The 15,925-nt window shown below is 48.2% G+C and overlaps 1 protein-coding gene across 2 annotated transcripts; it reads left to right on the top strand.

Annotated features, from left to right (window-relative positions):
* Positions 1-15: 15 nt before the first annotated feature.
* ISCA2 (iron-sulfur cluster assembly 2) lies at positions 16-1,413 on the top strand. 2 transcript variants are annotated; one of them, XR_001877116.1, is made up of 5 exons: positions 26-90; positions 243-408; positions 545-660; positions 849-1,079; positions 1,202-1,413. XR_001877116.1 is itself a non-coding variant. In XM_017829474.1 (4 exons), exons 1-4 carry the CDS (start codon positions 32-34, stop codon positions 1,021-1,023), a joined length of 516 nt encoding a protein of 171 aa, XP_017684963.1. In that variant the 5' UTR covers positions 16-31; the 3' UTR covers positions 1,024-1,413. The 2 variants fall into 2 exon arrangements, 1 of the variants encoding a protein (XP_017684963.1); XM_017829474.1 differs by having other exon boundaries at positions 16-90; positions 849-1,413.
* Positions 1,414-15,925: the final 14,512 nt, after the last annotated feature.

Here is a 15,925-nt window from a genome sequence, read left to right as displayed (position 1 = left end):
TGGCGGCGGGGCGGGGCGGGGCTGGGCCAGTATGGCGGCGCCGGGGGCGCTGCGGCGGTGGTGGGTGCTGGCGCTGGGTGGCCGGATGAGGTACCGCTCCCTTGGATACCCGAGCCCTGGGGTCCTCCCCCGGGGATGCCGAGTGTCTCCGCTGCGCGGCAAGGGGCGGCATCTGCGGGGGCCGGGCGGCGTGGCGGGGACCCCGCTGAGGCTCCCCTTCTCCTCCCTTCTCCCCGAGGCAGCTGGGGCCCCGCTCCGCCGTGCCGAGGACGAGCGCTGCCGAGGCTCTCGCCTGAGCCTGCCCGGGCTGTCCGCCCGCTGCGGTGGGAGTCGTCCTTCTCCCAGCCGGGCCCGAGGGAGAGCGAGCCCAGCGAAGGACAGGTCTTCCTCAGCGAAAGCTGCGTGAAGGTGGGGACCCCAGGACGGCTCCGGTGTCTCTGGGAGGGATTTCCGAAGTGCCCGGCCTGCCGTGGGTGCACAAGGGAGGCGTTTAAGTGTCACTAGTTTGCTCAGTAGGCCTTTTAATCCTTTTCCTTATTTGCAGAGACTGCTGGAGATTGCAGAAGGCTCAGAGTTTCTCAGGCTGCAGGTGGAAGGAGGTGGCTGCTCTGGCTTCCAGTACAAGTTTTCCTTGGACACAGTTATCAATCCTGATGACAGGCAAGGACAAAGGGGTGTAATGGTGATCAGGTATTACTGTTCTTTGTAAAAATGGCAGAGGAGGTATGTGTGACTGTAGGATCTTGCATTGAAGGGAAGAAGCCTATGAGATAAGGAGACTGCTCAGGCTGTGCTTCTCTGGAAGGTCTTTGGCACAGTTAATGGTTAAATATGCCGCTTTTTTGTAGGGTGTTTGAACAAGGTGGTGCCCGTGTGGTTGTGGATGTGGACAGCCTGGCCTTCGTGAAAGGTTCCATGGTGGACTTCAGCCAGGAGCTGATCCGAAGCTCCTTCCAGGTGGTGAGCAACCCCCAGGCAGAGAAGGGTTGCTCATGTGGGACTTCCTTCTCTGTCAAATTCTGACTGGACTTCCCATGGATGGACACTGTTTTCAGACACTTCTTGGCAGTCTTCAGAGGGTTTGTTCTTTTCCCAGCTGCTCCCTCTCATCTCGCTCTATGACACAGCTGTTACACATTACTGCAGCTGTGTGTATGTTTGCACTGAGCCTGTCTCCAAGACTTGTTGGCCTTCCCTTCAGAAACATGAAGCAACCATGAGCACGCACACGGGAGCCTCTTCAGCACCTTGTGAACCACTGGCCAGGTGGTGCTGACTCATCTGCCCTGTCCTGAATGTGGAACCACTTAACTGTTTCTCTCTGCAAGAGATGGCTATAAATATATATATGTGTGTATGCGTGTGCAGGTGTGTTTATTGAAAATTCTTAGTAAAAAAAGTCTCTGAGATTGATTGGTGTTGCTTGTGCATTTACAGGTGGGTAGAATCTGAGTTCTTTTCAGGCTGCTGTTGCTTATCCCTTGTCATTCAGCTGAATGGGACTTGGAGTCTTTCTCACATATACCTCCCAGGGTTGCTGTCTCTCCACTCACAGCTCGCAGTGGGCTTTTCCAAATACTTTGCTATTTTCTTGCTGAGCAGACTTCTCTTGGTCCCAAGAACCTATGGTAGTTTTGCAGCGAGTTCCTGGGATGAAGGTTCTTACTTATTCAGAGTAAGTGAAACTGAAAATTGAGGTAGGAAGAATTAATAGCTTATCTTTTTATTAAAAAAAACCAAAAACAACAACCAAAAAAACCCCCAAATACTTTTACATGTACAAAAATAAAACCCATAGCTCTATATGGCCCAGTGCTACTTCAGGCTGTTCCTAAACCCGACTTGGAGTTTTAGGTCATACAGACTCTCAGGTTTCATAGTGTGTTTGCTGCCTTCTCTTGCCAGCGGGAAGGGAAGTTAAGGTGACATAGAGTTGGATCTGGAGTACTGGTTTGGGGTCCTCAAGTCCTTTTGACCTAAAGTTGTCTGGGAAGTTTTTTCATAGCTCGTTTTACCCTTAAGTCTCAGTCTAACATGCATGGTTTGATGAAAGACTCTCAGGTAATGGGAAATCTAGAAGTTTCCAGAATAACATCCTTTTGATTAGTCATTTTCTATAGTTTTTTGTCTGCCACTAGATGTCTTTTAAATCAAAGTGATTCACCTGCTTCTGGATGAAAAGAAAAGGTGGGGAATCTATTTTTGTTCCCTCTCTTGTGTTTTATGTGATCATAACCAAATTGTCTAAGACTCGAGTCTTTCACGTGAATGTGGGAGCACTGCATGACTTTGGTGTTAAGGGAACTGCTTATGGCAAACCATGAGCTTTTTAAGTCTCCATGCCACAGGCATTTTTGTTGTTAAGCTTTCCAAATGCCTTTTTAAACTAATGAGCAGTGTCTGTGTAGAGCACTGTTTTGCCTATTTATTTCTACTGCTCAGAGCTGGTAGCCAGCTAGTTTCAGTTTCATCCGTTACAGATGTTACAGGAGGTCATATGTGATCTGCTCTGACTTTGTCACATGAACAGGATGTGGAGCAGCAGCTCTTTCAGTTTAGCCCTTTTGATTTCCTGCAGTCAACATCTGCTTGGTTACCTTGCTATCAGAGAATGCTGAATGTAGCACTGTCACGTTTTGTGAAAGGGAGTAAAAGAATGTGGTTAAAAGACTTGCCTAAACCCCTGCAGGGTGTTTTGACACTGCCCTTGTGCTCCCAGGTCTGGAAGGTGATGTTAACCAAAACTGTGTTTGAAAAGTATAAGACCTTAAAGCTTGTGTAGGTAGCATACATTAGATAAACTCAATTTCCTTCAGCTGGGATAAATCAAAGTTGGCCAGAGGAATTGCTTTCTGAACCAGGAAGATCCGTTCTTGATCCGTTTCACACAGGCCTAGGTCAAGTCTCTTTTGGGACCTCTTATGGGAAATAAAAGTGCAGCAGTAGTGCTGGGGAGGTAGCAAACCAGCAGCTACCAAGGCTTTTTTCCCCCTAAACTAAAGCCAGTCTTCAGCCTCTGTAAGCCTGCAGGCTTCATCTTGGATTACTGTTCTTGCTAAATGTAAATGTGCTGTGTTCAACCTAGCCAGGTGCCACCTGCCTTCACTTGCTCTACACTGATGCAGTAAATGGAGCAAGTGCTGTCCATGTGGAGTGCCACCACTTTCAGAGAACCTGCCTCTCCCTCACAAGGACCGTGCAGAGGATGAGGCTTTGGTCCCCCCCAGTGTCACTTGCAGTGTTGCTGTAAAGCTTGCAGGTGTGGCTTGCATTGCCCGCGGCTCTGGCAGTACTGCTCTGACTGCACTAGGTGGACCCCTTACTCCTTGGGAGTTGCTGCACTGGACATACACAGGCATTTCGACCACTTTCGGGGGGTCGGGTTGGGTCTGCTCCCTGCAGGACCTAAGTAGAAGCAAAAGTTTCTTTACAGCTGTCTCTTTTGGAGGCAGGCTAGAGCCAAGTTCGTCTGGTATTGCAGCAGCCTTGTTACTACATCAGAGAAACTGCTAGAAGCTGAAGAGGTTCTAGCCATACATTGCTCTTGGCCTCCTAGTCCTGCTTCCTGGGAGTAGCTGTAATTTGTTGGCCAAAGCTACTAGTTTTCCAGTTCCCAGTAGGGAATGGGAGCAAAGGGTGTCTGTCACCCTGAGAGTTGGTCTGATTCTTAGAGAGTCTATCAGTACATCAGAAATTGAAAACTTCTGTCGATGCTAGGAAGTCAGCAAAGGGGGTGTTGTTACCGGGGGGGAGTGAAGGTGATCTTGGTGAATTTTGACTGTGTAGACAAAAAAGGCTAGATCCTACAAAAAGCCCTAACCTGTCAAGGTTTGTATACTGAATAGCCGTAGGTGCCAAAGATGGCACCACACTCTAGGCTGTGGGGCAAGTGGTGCCAAGAGAAGGACACACAGGATTAGACAGGAAATTTGGTTCTGCCTGGGCCATGAGGGGCTGCCAAGGCATGCCTGTGAGGGAATAGGTGGGAGCCCTTGTACTGAACCACTGAGGAGAAGCTGGAGGTGCCGCCTTCGCTTCATGGCAAATGAGAAGCTGCAGTGGAAAATCTTTCTCTGCTCCCACATAAAGAAGGAGGATTCTCTCAGTTCACCCACCTGACAAGGAATGAATGATCAAGAAAGATATTTATGGAAACCTATGTTAAGATGAAACTTCAAGGAAAAAGGGCACAATCATCAGTGTCACTGACAGGAACGTAGAAGAAGATGGAATAGAAATTCTCCCTTTGGTGAGAGCTTGTGGGAGCTCTGCAGGGACTTGTTAGGAGATGACCAGCACATCCTGTGAGCCTGTGAGAACTGGCTCAGTTCTTCAAATTAGGTATCTACCATCACCTATTAACTGTGGGTCCCTCTTCAAGGCTTCGAGCCAGGGTAATGGCACATTTTTGTCGTGTCCTTTTTTTTGTGGTTTAGGGATATGCATACGAGTGCTGTGCTTGTGTTGGAGGGCTCCTGTGTGGTATTGTTTGCTACAAAGAACATTTTGAGGTGAGTGCCTGCAATAAGACCAATGACCAACCTAGAGTGGATGTTAGGGAAATAAGTCCTTCTCATCCACAAACTGCAAAATTTCACTAAGCTCAGACCTTTCCCTTGTGAAGTTGTACATCTGTACAGAGCTGTTGGGTGAGTCAGGAAGATAACTAGGGTTGAGGAGCTAGTACCCCTTGAATGACACCCACTGGGGCTTTTGCTTCTCCCACGCAGTAGTGTAATTTTCTGCCACCTTAAGGGCTTAGATGAATCCAGCACGTGGGATAGAATTCATCTAAGCACACAGGATAGGAATCACTGCACAGTGGAGGAGGCAATAACGGGAAGGCAAAAGTGCATGACAGAAGGCTTCTCTTGTCTGTGTCCCATGCTGTGAAGGCACACACTTTATATCAAGACTGTTTTCAGCCTTACAAACATTTCAAAGGTCTGGTGGCAGCTGGAAGTAAAAAACCAGAGTGGTATAAACCCCACTGTAAGCTGGGACTGGTCAGTGGAGTTTATTGAATTACAGAATTGAATATCCTGAGTTGGAAGAGACCCACAAGGATTATCGAGTCCAAAAATTATACCATGTGCCTGAGAGCATTGTCCAAGTGCTTCCTGAACTCCATCTTGTCTGGTGCTGTGACCACTTCTCTGGGGAGCCTGTTCCAGTGCTCAACCGCCCTCTGAGTGATGAACCTTATCCTAATATCTGACCTAAACCTCCACTGACACAGCTTCATGCCATTCTCTCTGGTCCTATCACTGGTCATTACAGAGAAGAGATCAGTGCCTGCCCCTCCGCTTCCCCTTGTGAGGAAGTTGTAGGCTGTGATAAGGTCTCCCCTCAGTCTCCTCCAGGCTGAACAAGACAAGTGACATCAACCGCTCCTCATACAGCTTCCCCTCTAGGCCTTTCACTGTCTTTGTAGCCTCTTTTGGACAGCTTTATATCCTTCTTATATTATGGCACCCAAAACTGCACACAGTACTCAAGGTGAGGCTGCCCCAGTGCAGAGAAGAGAGGGACAATCCCCTCCCTCGACTGGCTGGCGATGCTTTGCCTGATGCCCCCTAGGACACAGTGGGCCCTCCTGGCTGCCAGGGCACTGCTGACTTATACAACTTGCTGTCGATGAGGACCCCCAGCATGGCTACTCTTGGGAGTTCAGAGCAAAAATCAAAGCAAGTGTGCTGTATTTCCCAATGAGCTGCTACAACACATGCTTAAGGACTGAATGAAACATGATCTCCACTAGCAAACAGCACCATCGGGTTAATTAGCAGAGGGCATAATAGGATGTGCACCATTTAGATGCTTAATTTTTTTTGCCTGTTTTCATGAAGACCAGATAAAGCCCTCACCAAATGTTTACTACGCTTCTCTGGAATGGGCCATAGCTGCTGGAGAAACTGGCAGCAGAGAAAGAGATAACCTTGTTTAATGGTTTGTTTGATACAACTGTCAGCCAGCCTGGATAAAGAACCACAGTTTAAGGACACCGAGCATTGGCAAAAATAAACTGCAGACACCTGTATTGTATCAAACTCCTCCCTTTGAGAAGTGTTTTATTGCCTTCTTTTTTTTTTTTTTTTTAAGAGTATGAATCCTTGAACTAAATGCCATTAGGGGCTAGGTGGAGGATTAATGGTACAGTTTGGATCCTGCTGGGTTCTGAGGAATATGTTTGCTCTGCATGGTTTCCAGGATTAGGCTGCAACTGGCTTTGATCTGTGGAGATACCTGCCCAGGAAACAGCTCAGTAGATCATGAACTTGGGGTTGGTTTAGTATCCAGCTGTGGGCAGAAATACTGTCATGAGTCAGCTGAAGCTTTCATGACAGCGAGATGGGCCATTATTCCAAGGCTGTGGTTCTTCAACCTGTGGGGAGCAGTTTGTGTGCAGTGCTTCCTGCCTCTGGCCTTCCCGGCATTTGTATGGCTCTTAATATTTCCTGCTTGAGCAATAAGAGTTTATGGTCCTAGTCTTTGTCGTTGATTAGAACCCAAGTTTGTGCCCCTGTTTTAATCAGTGCTCATTTACCTTCGGCATCCTTCAGAGGAACAGAATGGTATGTCTTTCAGTTGCCATGGAAACAGTGAGACTAAATGCACATTTCCATGGCAACCTGCCATTATCTTCAGCTCTATCTGTGGGTCTCATTTTCTGACCATGGGGGTGGGGTGGTGAAAATGGAACTTTATCTCTTAAAAAAGTACAATTAAAAAAAAAAAAAAGAAAGGAAAAGAAAGATGATACCACCACCATCATCACCACCCCCTTTCTCCTCTGACTCAGGCTTGGGGCCAAGAAAGGCCCGTGACTACTGCTGCCATCCCATGCAATAAGGCTCCAAGGTATTGTCTTCAGCTCCTTCTCTCCTTCACCCTTCTAAAAATAGACATTCAGAACAATTAGATGACAATGTTCCAGCACTTCTCTGAACTCTTTGTTTCCTCAACTAATGCTCCTAGCAAAGGGCCTTGAAGTTAATTGAACTTTCCAACAGATTCCAAAGGTCAAAGTGTCCCAGTTGCTTTTGGTCCAAAGGGCCAAGGGTTAATTATGGGGTCTAAGACTCCAAGGAGAAGAAGTCTTTGTCTGCTGTGACTGGAGGCACCAGGGCACATCATGTTAACCTCAGGAGTGGGGGACCTTCTTGCAAGTGGGGCAGCATGGACTGTTCCAGGAGGCTGTACCCATCAGAGAGTTAGAGATCAAAGACAATGCTTATCTGTTTCTTGATCAACTCAGAGTTTACAGGGATACAGAGAAACCAGGTGTATGATGGGTCTAGCAGTCTGACAGCCAGAAGTGCTTTTGGCTACTACTAAAATTTCTGCCTCCCCCAACCATTGAGTCAGAAAAAGGACAGAATCTGCTGTACTTTGAACAATTGCACACAGCTGTTCCTTAAGCCCATGTTCATTATTCTTGTTCTAGCTGGCTTGACCTTTAGCTAATTCCTCTTATTCACAGTCTAATCTTGGTTACTGAGGGAAAAAGCTTGTGTTTTGCACAGTTCTGGCCTGATTCAATAGAGTTATCCAGGGAGAGGATGGGGGTAAGTTCTCCTTCCACATCTGCCCCATTAGCTTTTCCCAGATGCTGAAACAGAGGATGATAAAGCTATCTCCGTTCAGAAGTTAGCATGGAGGCAGATGTGGTCTTCAGAATAGGTCAGCCACATAAGGCAGATGCTGTTCAAGCACAATTCTTTTCCTAGCTGTAGTCTACCACAGCACTGATCATACGTGACAAAGAGTTGTCACAGTCAGCCGGGGTTCATGTTGTTTCATCAAGGGGAGAACAAAGGCCAGTGAGTCCTGTGCATTGCTGAACTTGCAGGATTTCACCCCGAAAGAATTACTGCCTGGATATACTGCTAGGGTTTGGTTGACAGCTATTGCTTGAAAGACATTGAAAATGTTTTCTGAGATGTGGGGACCTTCCTCCTGATTTGGGGTGCTGAGCACTGGGACACACTCTGCGTGATTCACAAGGGTTCAAGTTTGGTAGAGGATGTGCTGCTGGTGCTAGACCAGGCTGGCTTGGCCCCATGACATGCTGTGGCAGAAGGTACAGAGGAAGGTTTGCTGTACGTGCTCTGTGTGTGTGAACCAGTGGCTGCCCTCTAGCTGCTGTGGGGAACTGACCTGCTGCACAGCAGCCTGAGAGCAGGACTGCTGTGGACTGGCAGGTTTGTGCTGTGGACTAGAACCCACAGGAGGTTTGCCTGCTGGCTCAGTTGTAGCCCTGCTGCCACAGCTCAGAGAGCCACATAGCCAGGGTGGCTTTAGGCTCTTTCCCTCAGGTCCATAGCAGCTGAGCAGGCATTGACCCAGGGAGTGGCAGGTCCCCCTGCTCAGATTCTCCTTGGCACACAGGGTCAGTTCTCCTTGCCAGTGTCCTACAATTTGTCCAGGTGAGGGTGGCTGTGCTCTGTTCAGCATGTCCAGCAGGCTGTGTGGCAGGCCTCCCTTCATCTCTCTGCCTGCCCACACATGGCTACCACAAACTTCAGACCTGGAAGATTCGTATTAAATATAGAAACTTTACAGGGAAGAGCTAAGAGCACTTGGAAAAGAAAATTCAGTACCTGCCTTCGGTGACAAAGGCAGAAGTAATGGGGCAATGCTATTGTTAGCAGAACTTTATCTACCAATGCTTGCAAAAGCTTAGTGGAAAGCAGCAGGACTGTGTGGCAGATTCCTCGGCCTCTTAATAAAATGCTTCCCCCTGCTGTCACTGTCCTATGTTCCCAGATAACAGGCACAGGCCAGAAATAGGACTGCCATGGTGAAAGAATTTACTTAATCCTCTTCGAGCTAAGCAAAAATGTATCAGTGAAGAGGCAATTCACAGGGCAGAGCTGAATTACACGGAAGAAAATTGTGTCTGCAAATCAAACAGAGTTCAAAGCATTGTGAGAGAGCAAAGGCAAAACAGGCTGGTATGGAAGGGGGAATAGCCCAGAGAGATGCTTAAGGGCATAAGGCAACAGGAGGTATTTGCTGAGCCTCCCCCAGCTCCTGCTATGAAAGCACAGGTTTGTGGATGGATGCAGCTGTCAGAAGGCAGCAGGGCAGATGAAGCTGTCATAAGATGGGAGGGCACTTCCAGCTGTCCAGGCAAAATAATCTGATAAGACCTGGGACCCTCTGAGAAGACAAGAATTGGTGAAGGGTTGGTGTGTAGTTCATGTAGAGAAAAATTAATAGGATAGAGGAACAAAGAGTAGGCAGCTAGACCAAGGGGACGAAGGGCCTGAGCAGAGTATGCACCCATGCCTGCACCCACCTGTGTGGAGGTGCCGTATCCATGAAGACACTTACCTGCTCTGCTTTGCACTGGCTGAACTTTGAATGACAACAGCGTGTGCAGAAGTACCCTCAGAAAATCGAAGCTGCTAAAGTTTCAGAGATGAAAACCAAACCTGCCAAAGGACTGCTTTTCAAGAGTTGGGCCCCACTGGCCTGGAGAAAAGACAGCAGATCTGAAAAGTAAGAGTGCACAGAGAACCTTAGAATGTGTTATATGCTTAGGAGTATGGGCTGGTTCTTTAAATGAGTAAAGGCTCCTGTTGTAAGGAGTTGAGGTACAGACTTCTGCTTCTTGAGGATGCCTGCTTCTATGCTGGGCTTTGTGGTTGATGTCCTTTTGATCTGTACTGGATGTGATAATTTTACAGGGCAGGTGAGACCGCTAGAAGCGTTGCATTGGGAGGGCTTCCTAAAAGACTGGGGCTTGGGGATAGAGGAGAGGTCCTAGCTCCCCTGGGGCTAGTCCAAACACTGAGTAGTTCAGCAGGACAGCTTATTGAGAGAGTTGTTTATCTCAAGACAAAATGAAGGCACACCTTGCACAGCATGTGCTATGCTGGGCACAAAGATGTCTCACTGCCTGAGCTCCTCATCTAATGCTCAGATGTGATGGGCTTGCTACACATGACCCTGCAAACTTCTTCTGGCCCACGGGGACCTGATCACATCCTCCCAGGGAAGCTGATTAGTGTCACCTCTGTTGGAATGTGTGCTCCTTTTGCCCCCTCTCCTCTTGCTTGTTTTTTTCACATGCATTTGATTTATACATATTCATTCCCTTCTTCACCAGAATGGGTTTTGGTGCGTGTCAGATGCATGAGAGAAAAATTTATAGAGCAAGCTGCAGAGGAAAGCAGCTGGGATTTTTCTTAGGAGAGCCGCAGTCGTTAATTATAGGAGTCTAACTAAACCTCAGCTCAGGCAAGAAGCATTTTCGAGATCTCCCTCCTTTCTTTTGTACCTTCCTGCGCAGGTTGTCACATCAATGTCAGGATTCGTGAACAAGTGAAAAAGACACCCACCTTTTTAAATAAAAATGGCATGCTGAGTGCCAGGGAGCAGCTCTCTTTTTGGCTCCCTCATCTCCCAAACTGGTGTGAGGGGCACTGCACTGCTCCCCAGCAAGGGCTGCACACAGCACTTGTCTGTCCCTTGGGCTTGCTCCCGCTTCTTCCCTGCCTCAGGCAGCATGGTGAGTCAGCTGCTGCTTTACTAAAGCATCTCAGGTCTGATCTAAACACCTGCCTCCTCTCCCCAGCTCAGTTCTGTGCAGCCTGGCCTGTTCTTGGGACAGCAGGTTCCCCAGGGGTACATTTTGTTAGCAGAGTCACTGCAGAGCTGGGTATTTAGGTCCCAAACATGTGTGCATCACAGGTAGAGCCAGCAGCACTGGAAAGGATTTTCTCTGTATGAGTTTACGCCAGGGGAAGAGAGGGAGGAGACATAACTCGGACGACCTTAAAAGCCTAATACTTCCTATGCATGTGCCTCTCTGATATGTTTCTGGCCAATGATCCCAGGACAGGCCATTCTATTCGAAGAGTGCCTACACAGATAACTTGTCTTAACTTGGCCAGCCTACTGACAACCTTTGCTCATGTCACTTCATGATCTGTAATACTGAGATAAGAGCGCTTTCTGCAGCAGGAGTCTGTCTGCATTAACAGCTAAGAGATACAAGAGGAAAGAAGGCTAGAAACATACCTATGGTATATAAAGCTATTTTGGTCTCTTTGCCAAAGAAAGTTGCTATGTGTTTTCCTCAAAGTTTCACAGGGCTACCAGGAAATGTGTGTGCCTAGCCAAGGGAGGTTGCTGTCATCAGAAGCTGATTTTGGCGCCCCAGATGGATGTTCATGGCCTTTTGATGGGGCTTGGGCAGGGAGAGAAAAGAAGGGGGGAACTGGCTTGCTAATTAAGAGGTATTCTCTGTCTGCTGCCTTTCTTCTGCTCAGAGGGGGAGGCAGAACCTGTGCCTGGTAAGAGCCTCTTGCCTGTGCTGGGACCCCTCTTAAAAGCTGCTAAACATTAAAAAATAATAAAGAAAAAATTCTGTGAGCACTTTGATAGTCCTCACAAGAAAGTGAAACAGAAGAGCCTTTGAGCTGCACATAGAAGAAAAACCTCTGTACATTGGTGGGGGGAAAAAGGCTGGTGGAGCTGAAATCTGGCAACAGTCCCCAGCTGGCGAGGGAGGTGCTTTTCTTCTGCAAGCTCCTGTCACGACTGATGCAGAGACAGAGAGAGGAAAAGCGCAGGATCCTCTGTAAGAAATAACTAGCACCTCAAACCCACCGGGGTGTCAGTGGGATGGGGAGGCCAAGCCAGCACTCATCCTGTGCCTTCACGCAGGGTCTTGGCCCTGGGCTCAACCCAGCAGAGGCACCCAGCCTTGTCACATCATGCCTTCTCCTGGGGGACCCCTTCCCACTGTGGGAGCCTCTCAGCCAGACAGCCTCCCCCTTTGCATCCCCCCAGGTTTCCATAGCAATCGGTGTTGTCAGCTGTGTAGGGAAGCCAATGGAGGGAAATAAAGGTTTCTTCCCATCCTGGGCCAGCTATGGGTTGGGAGAACAGGAGCATCCTGATGTTTCTGGTGCTTCTGATAGAGGGAGCAACACCTAGGCTACTCCAGTTCACCCCCAGAGAGGCCAGGGCACAAGAATGTGATGAAAATGCACAGCTCCCAGCGCTCTGCAGGGCAGGTTTTGGGGGACTGCATGCACCCCAGAGCCATCCTCACACACCCGCAGCCATGCTAGAGAGCTACTGATAATACTGAACGGATGCCATCCTTGATTATATGTCTTCTTCTCTCTCAGCCTCCATGTCTTTTCCCCCTCAGCCTGCTCCATTTCCTCCCTCTTGGCACATTGTCAGTCAGTGAAGTCAGAAATTAATCTTCAGCTTTAATGGAAAACACTTAGAGGGGGGAGAGGTGGCAGGAGGGGGAGAGCGGGGATGCATTTGGGCATCCTTGAGGGGCAGCCTTGAAAGCAGCATTTTTATTCCCAGGGTGGGGTAACAGGGCACTGGAGTAAAACCTCAGGGAGAGAGCAGAGGGTTTAGATGACAAAGGGGAAGGTGTATCCACGACAGTGCTCCAGCAGGAAGAGAAGGATCATCCTGGGTAAGCTCCTTGTACTGTTCGCTCCATGGATAGAGTAGATTTCATTACCTGCTAACTGTCTTCACCCCTCTCCACACAGACAGAAGGAAGGTGGAGACCTGCCCATTCAAAACAAATGGAAAACTTATGGGGACTTTCAGAAAATAAAAGGAAAATGTTAATTTGAACCCCAAATGTTTTGTATTATTTATCTTTAAAAAAATAAATTAGAAGATAGGTTAGTTTTGAAATGGAACTGTCATACTGAAAGAATGCCAAGCTATTTAATTTGTTAAATGTCTAAACATAATGTTTTGACGTTTTCAGGAAAAAATTATCCCATAAATTTTCAGACAAAATTTGCTAACAAATGTGACTGAAAAGTTTGAAGTCCTGAAAACCGCATTTTGAGGCAAGCTTGGTATGTGCCAAACATGTTTCATATGCTCCTGGCATCCAAAGCACAGCAGTGCTGGGCAGATCCCAGAGAGCTGCCCAGGGAGCAGGGCTGCCCAGGCATGCTTGGCACAGTTTGGGCTGGTCCCATTTATGTCCAGGGCAGCTCCATATGGTTGGTTTCCCCCTGACCCGGCTCCTACCAGCACCACTCTGCCTGCGGTGGGAAGCATGGCACAGGTACCCATAGGTTGATGTGCCTGTGCTCAAGCTACAGCTCTGCTGCAGGGGTGAAAACTGGGGCCCTGATTATATTTAGCATATGATAGTGGGGAAAGAAACTATAAATAAGCTAGAACCATCCTTCAATTGTTCATGCAGCATGGGGAAGAGAAACACAGAGGTTTTTGGGATATTCATGTTCATAATCAAGGGGATTCTTGGAGAGTCTAAATGCAAGATTTATTGATAGGAGAGAGAGGAGCAGGCACAGACACTGAATGCTGTGTTCCTGCATGGCTTGTTGAGAGGCTTACATGCTTTACAGCAGCAAGATTAGATGTCAAGAGGAGATTACCATTTACAACACACTGTACCACTGTACACTGAGACCTCTGGTCTCGCACAGCACCTCTGTGCCGGGCACCAACTGCAGTACAGCTTTGACCGCCTACACACCTCTCACCAGTTCCCAGCCCAGGCTCCTGCAGGTTGGAGAGGCTAAAGGCACATGTCTGGGAGGGGATTTCACAATTCCCCATGCCAGGGAGGGACTTGTTTTGAGCTCAATAACGCTCATATAATAATGAGTTTGAATTGGGAGGGTGACCAAAGCTGGTGCCAGGCAGAACTCTCTGTATCATTTCATGGCTTACATAGCTTAAAGCTTGCCCATCTCAATAACCAGCTCTGGCATACTGTGAGACCTGAGAGTATCTGACTTACTTCCATGAATTCAGCATTTTCCTGTCTTCACCATTTCTCCTGCAGCCTGGAGGAGGGAAGGAGGGGCTTGGCGAAGGAAGTACAAAGAAAATGAATCTGCAAAGGTAAGAGAGGAAAAAGCAAGGAGCAGTTGTGACTCGAGCTGTCTGCAAATCCCCAGAAGGACTGGAGGACGGCTGAAAGCATCTCCACTGAAGCAGGTTACTCCTGAGAGTGCCTTGTCTCACTGCAACAGGCTTGACACCAGCACTCCCCTGAGCCAGTGCCCTGAGGACCTCTCAGCTCTGACAGCTGCCAGAGATTTTTTCCTTAAGTCAAAGCAAGTTTAGTTTCAGGGTTAATATCCTTCCCCTCTGAGGGTCTGAAACATTTCCCAGGGCCTGCTTCCTCCAAACTAAGCCATACACAGCAGCAACAGATAGCAATAAAGTTTCATCTTGGGGCACAGGTCTTCTCTCTGCTGCTTTAATAGAAAATAGCTTAAGAAATAAAGCTGACTTCTGCCTGCAGCCTGGGCCAAGGCTCCTTGCAGCAGCCGAGGACCATGGATTGGTACAAGGTGGCCACTGTGGCAGCTGTGTAGCCTGGAGCCCCAAAATGAAATTTTCTGCAGCCTGTTTTTTTCATCCAGGCAGTGCCTGCAGTGTTAGGCAGGACACAGTGTAAGCTCAGCTCTGCTGTCAGCAGGCAGGGGGTGAGCAGGAGCTGGCCTCTTTAATGGGAATGGAAACCCAATTAATCCTTTTCAGACTCAAAGCCTACCATCAGAGGAAGGCTGAGAGGTCAGTGGAGAACTGCTCTACATAGCTACATTTTTACTGTATTAATTTCCCTGCTGCTCAGTCAGAGGATTCCAGAGCAAATCCACTTTGCAGCTAACACATAAATAGAGAAAAGCTTTTAGAAAATGGTGGGAATGAGTATTACCATGGTAGAAGTCTGCATCACTCAGCTTTGCATTTCTCAGGAACCAGGCTGCCTTTCCAAGGGAGTCTGCTGGTGCTTGCTCTCCTGGCCCGTGAGAGCAAGAGATGTTAAATGGAGATCTTCCTGATGGGCTGCCTCAATGTCAGTGCCAAGCATCACGCTGGAGCTGCTGCTCTAGGGCAGAGTTCCTACCCTACTGCCTTGCTTCAGAGACCAAAGATGGCGGGTTTTTCTTCCAAAACCTTTCATACAACCTCAGGTGGAAAGACTCCTTATTTCAGTCAAAGTCATGAATTCAGAACATTAGAGAAAAAAATGGTCAATCGCTATTTTTATCAGAGATCAATTTTTTCTGCCTTAATTGAATGGGCTTTTCTTTCTTCCCCTGCTAATGCAGAAGCTTCCAAAACAGTTGCCCAATTGCGATTGTATGCATGTTAACTGCTGAATTGCATTGAATTATTTTGCACTTTTTGTTGTCATTATTAAAAGATTGGGGAAAAATTTAGTAGTCATCTCATGAAGCCGAGGCTTGACTTCTACATTCTCAGTGTTTCATCTGCTCACCTTCTCATGCAATTGTGTGGACCTCGTGAAGGCAGTGCAGAGTTTGATGACTTGGGAAGGGCAGCAGAGGGGCTATTTCCCTTGCTCTGTTTGAACACCCTTTTTCTGCTGCTGGTGTGAAGGTCTGCAAAGCTGTTTGACGCAGGAGCTCCTGTTGCAGGGGACGTCCCTGGTTTCCAGCCTCCTGAAGCCTCCACCATCACCTGCTTGGAAGTACAGAGTTTATCAGTAAAAGCTGAGGCTAGTGCCTGCTCCTCCCTCCCCAACAGAGGGGCTTTGGTTGCTGTTTGAACTGTTTGAGTCCAGCAAGGTGCTGGAAAGAATCCAGGAGGCTGAAGAGAGGAGTGGCACCCTGATACCATAAGGGCTATAGGAGCTGGGGCCCAGGAGTGGCTTTGGCAAAGACTGAGGGATGGGGTACCACTGTCAGGGGAGTGGAGGGAGCAATGTAGGGGATTTGGGTGAACTGGGAGGTGCCAGGGAAATGTGACAGGAGTGAGCAATGAGGGGCAAGATTAAGGGAAGAAGACCTGATTGGAGCTGCCCTGAGCACCTAAGGAGAGGAGCACCCAAGGAGCACCCAAGTCCCCAGTGGCTAATAGCAGTGTCCTTGACCCTGTCTTTAGTCCCACTGCTGTGGAGCCCAAGTTCTGG

This window comes from Lepidothrix coronata, unplaced genomic scaffold (genome assembly GCF_001604755.1).
Source record: "Lepidothrix coronata isolate B3197 unplaced genomic scaffold, Lepidothrix_coronata-1.0 Scaffold164, whole genome shotgun sequence".
Lineage (NCBI taxonomy): Eukaryota > Metazoa > Chordata > Aves > Passeriformes > Pipridae > Lepidothrix > Lepidothrix coronata.
This window is presented reverse-complemented; position numbering and strand designations above follow the sequence as displayed.

What these genes read in the sequence shown, in the direction of transcription:
- ISCA2 (XM_017829474.1), top strand. Translation starts at nt 32, where the DNA reads ATGGCGGCGCCGGGGGCGCTGCGGCGGTGGTGGGTGCTGGCGCTGGGT. An exon ending in GCGCTGGGTGGCCGGATGAG is followed by an intron (nt 91 to 242) that starts GTACCGCTCCCT and finishes TCCCCGAGGCAG; the next exon opens with CTGGGGCCCCGCTCCGCCGT. An exon ending in TCAGCGAAAGCTGCGTGAAG is followed by an intron (nt 409 to 544) that starts GTGGGGACCCCA and finishes CCTTATTTGCAG; the next exon opens with AGACTGCTGGAGATTGCAGA.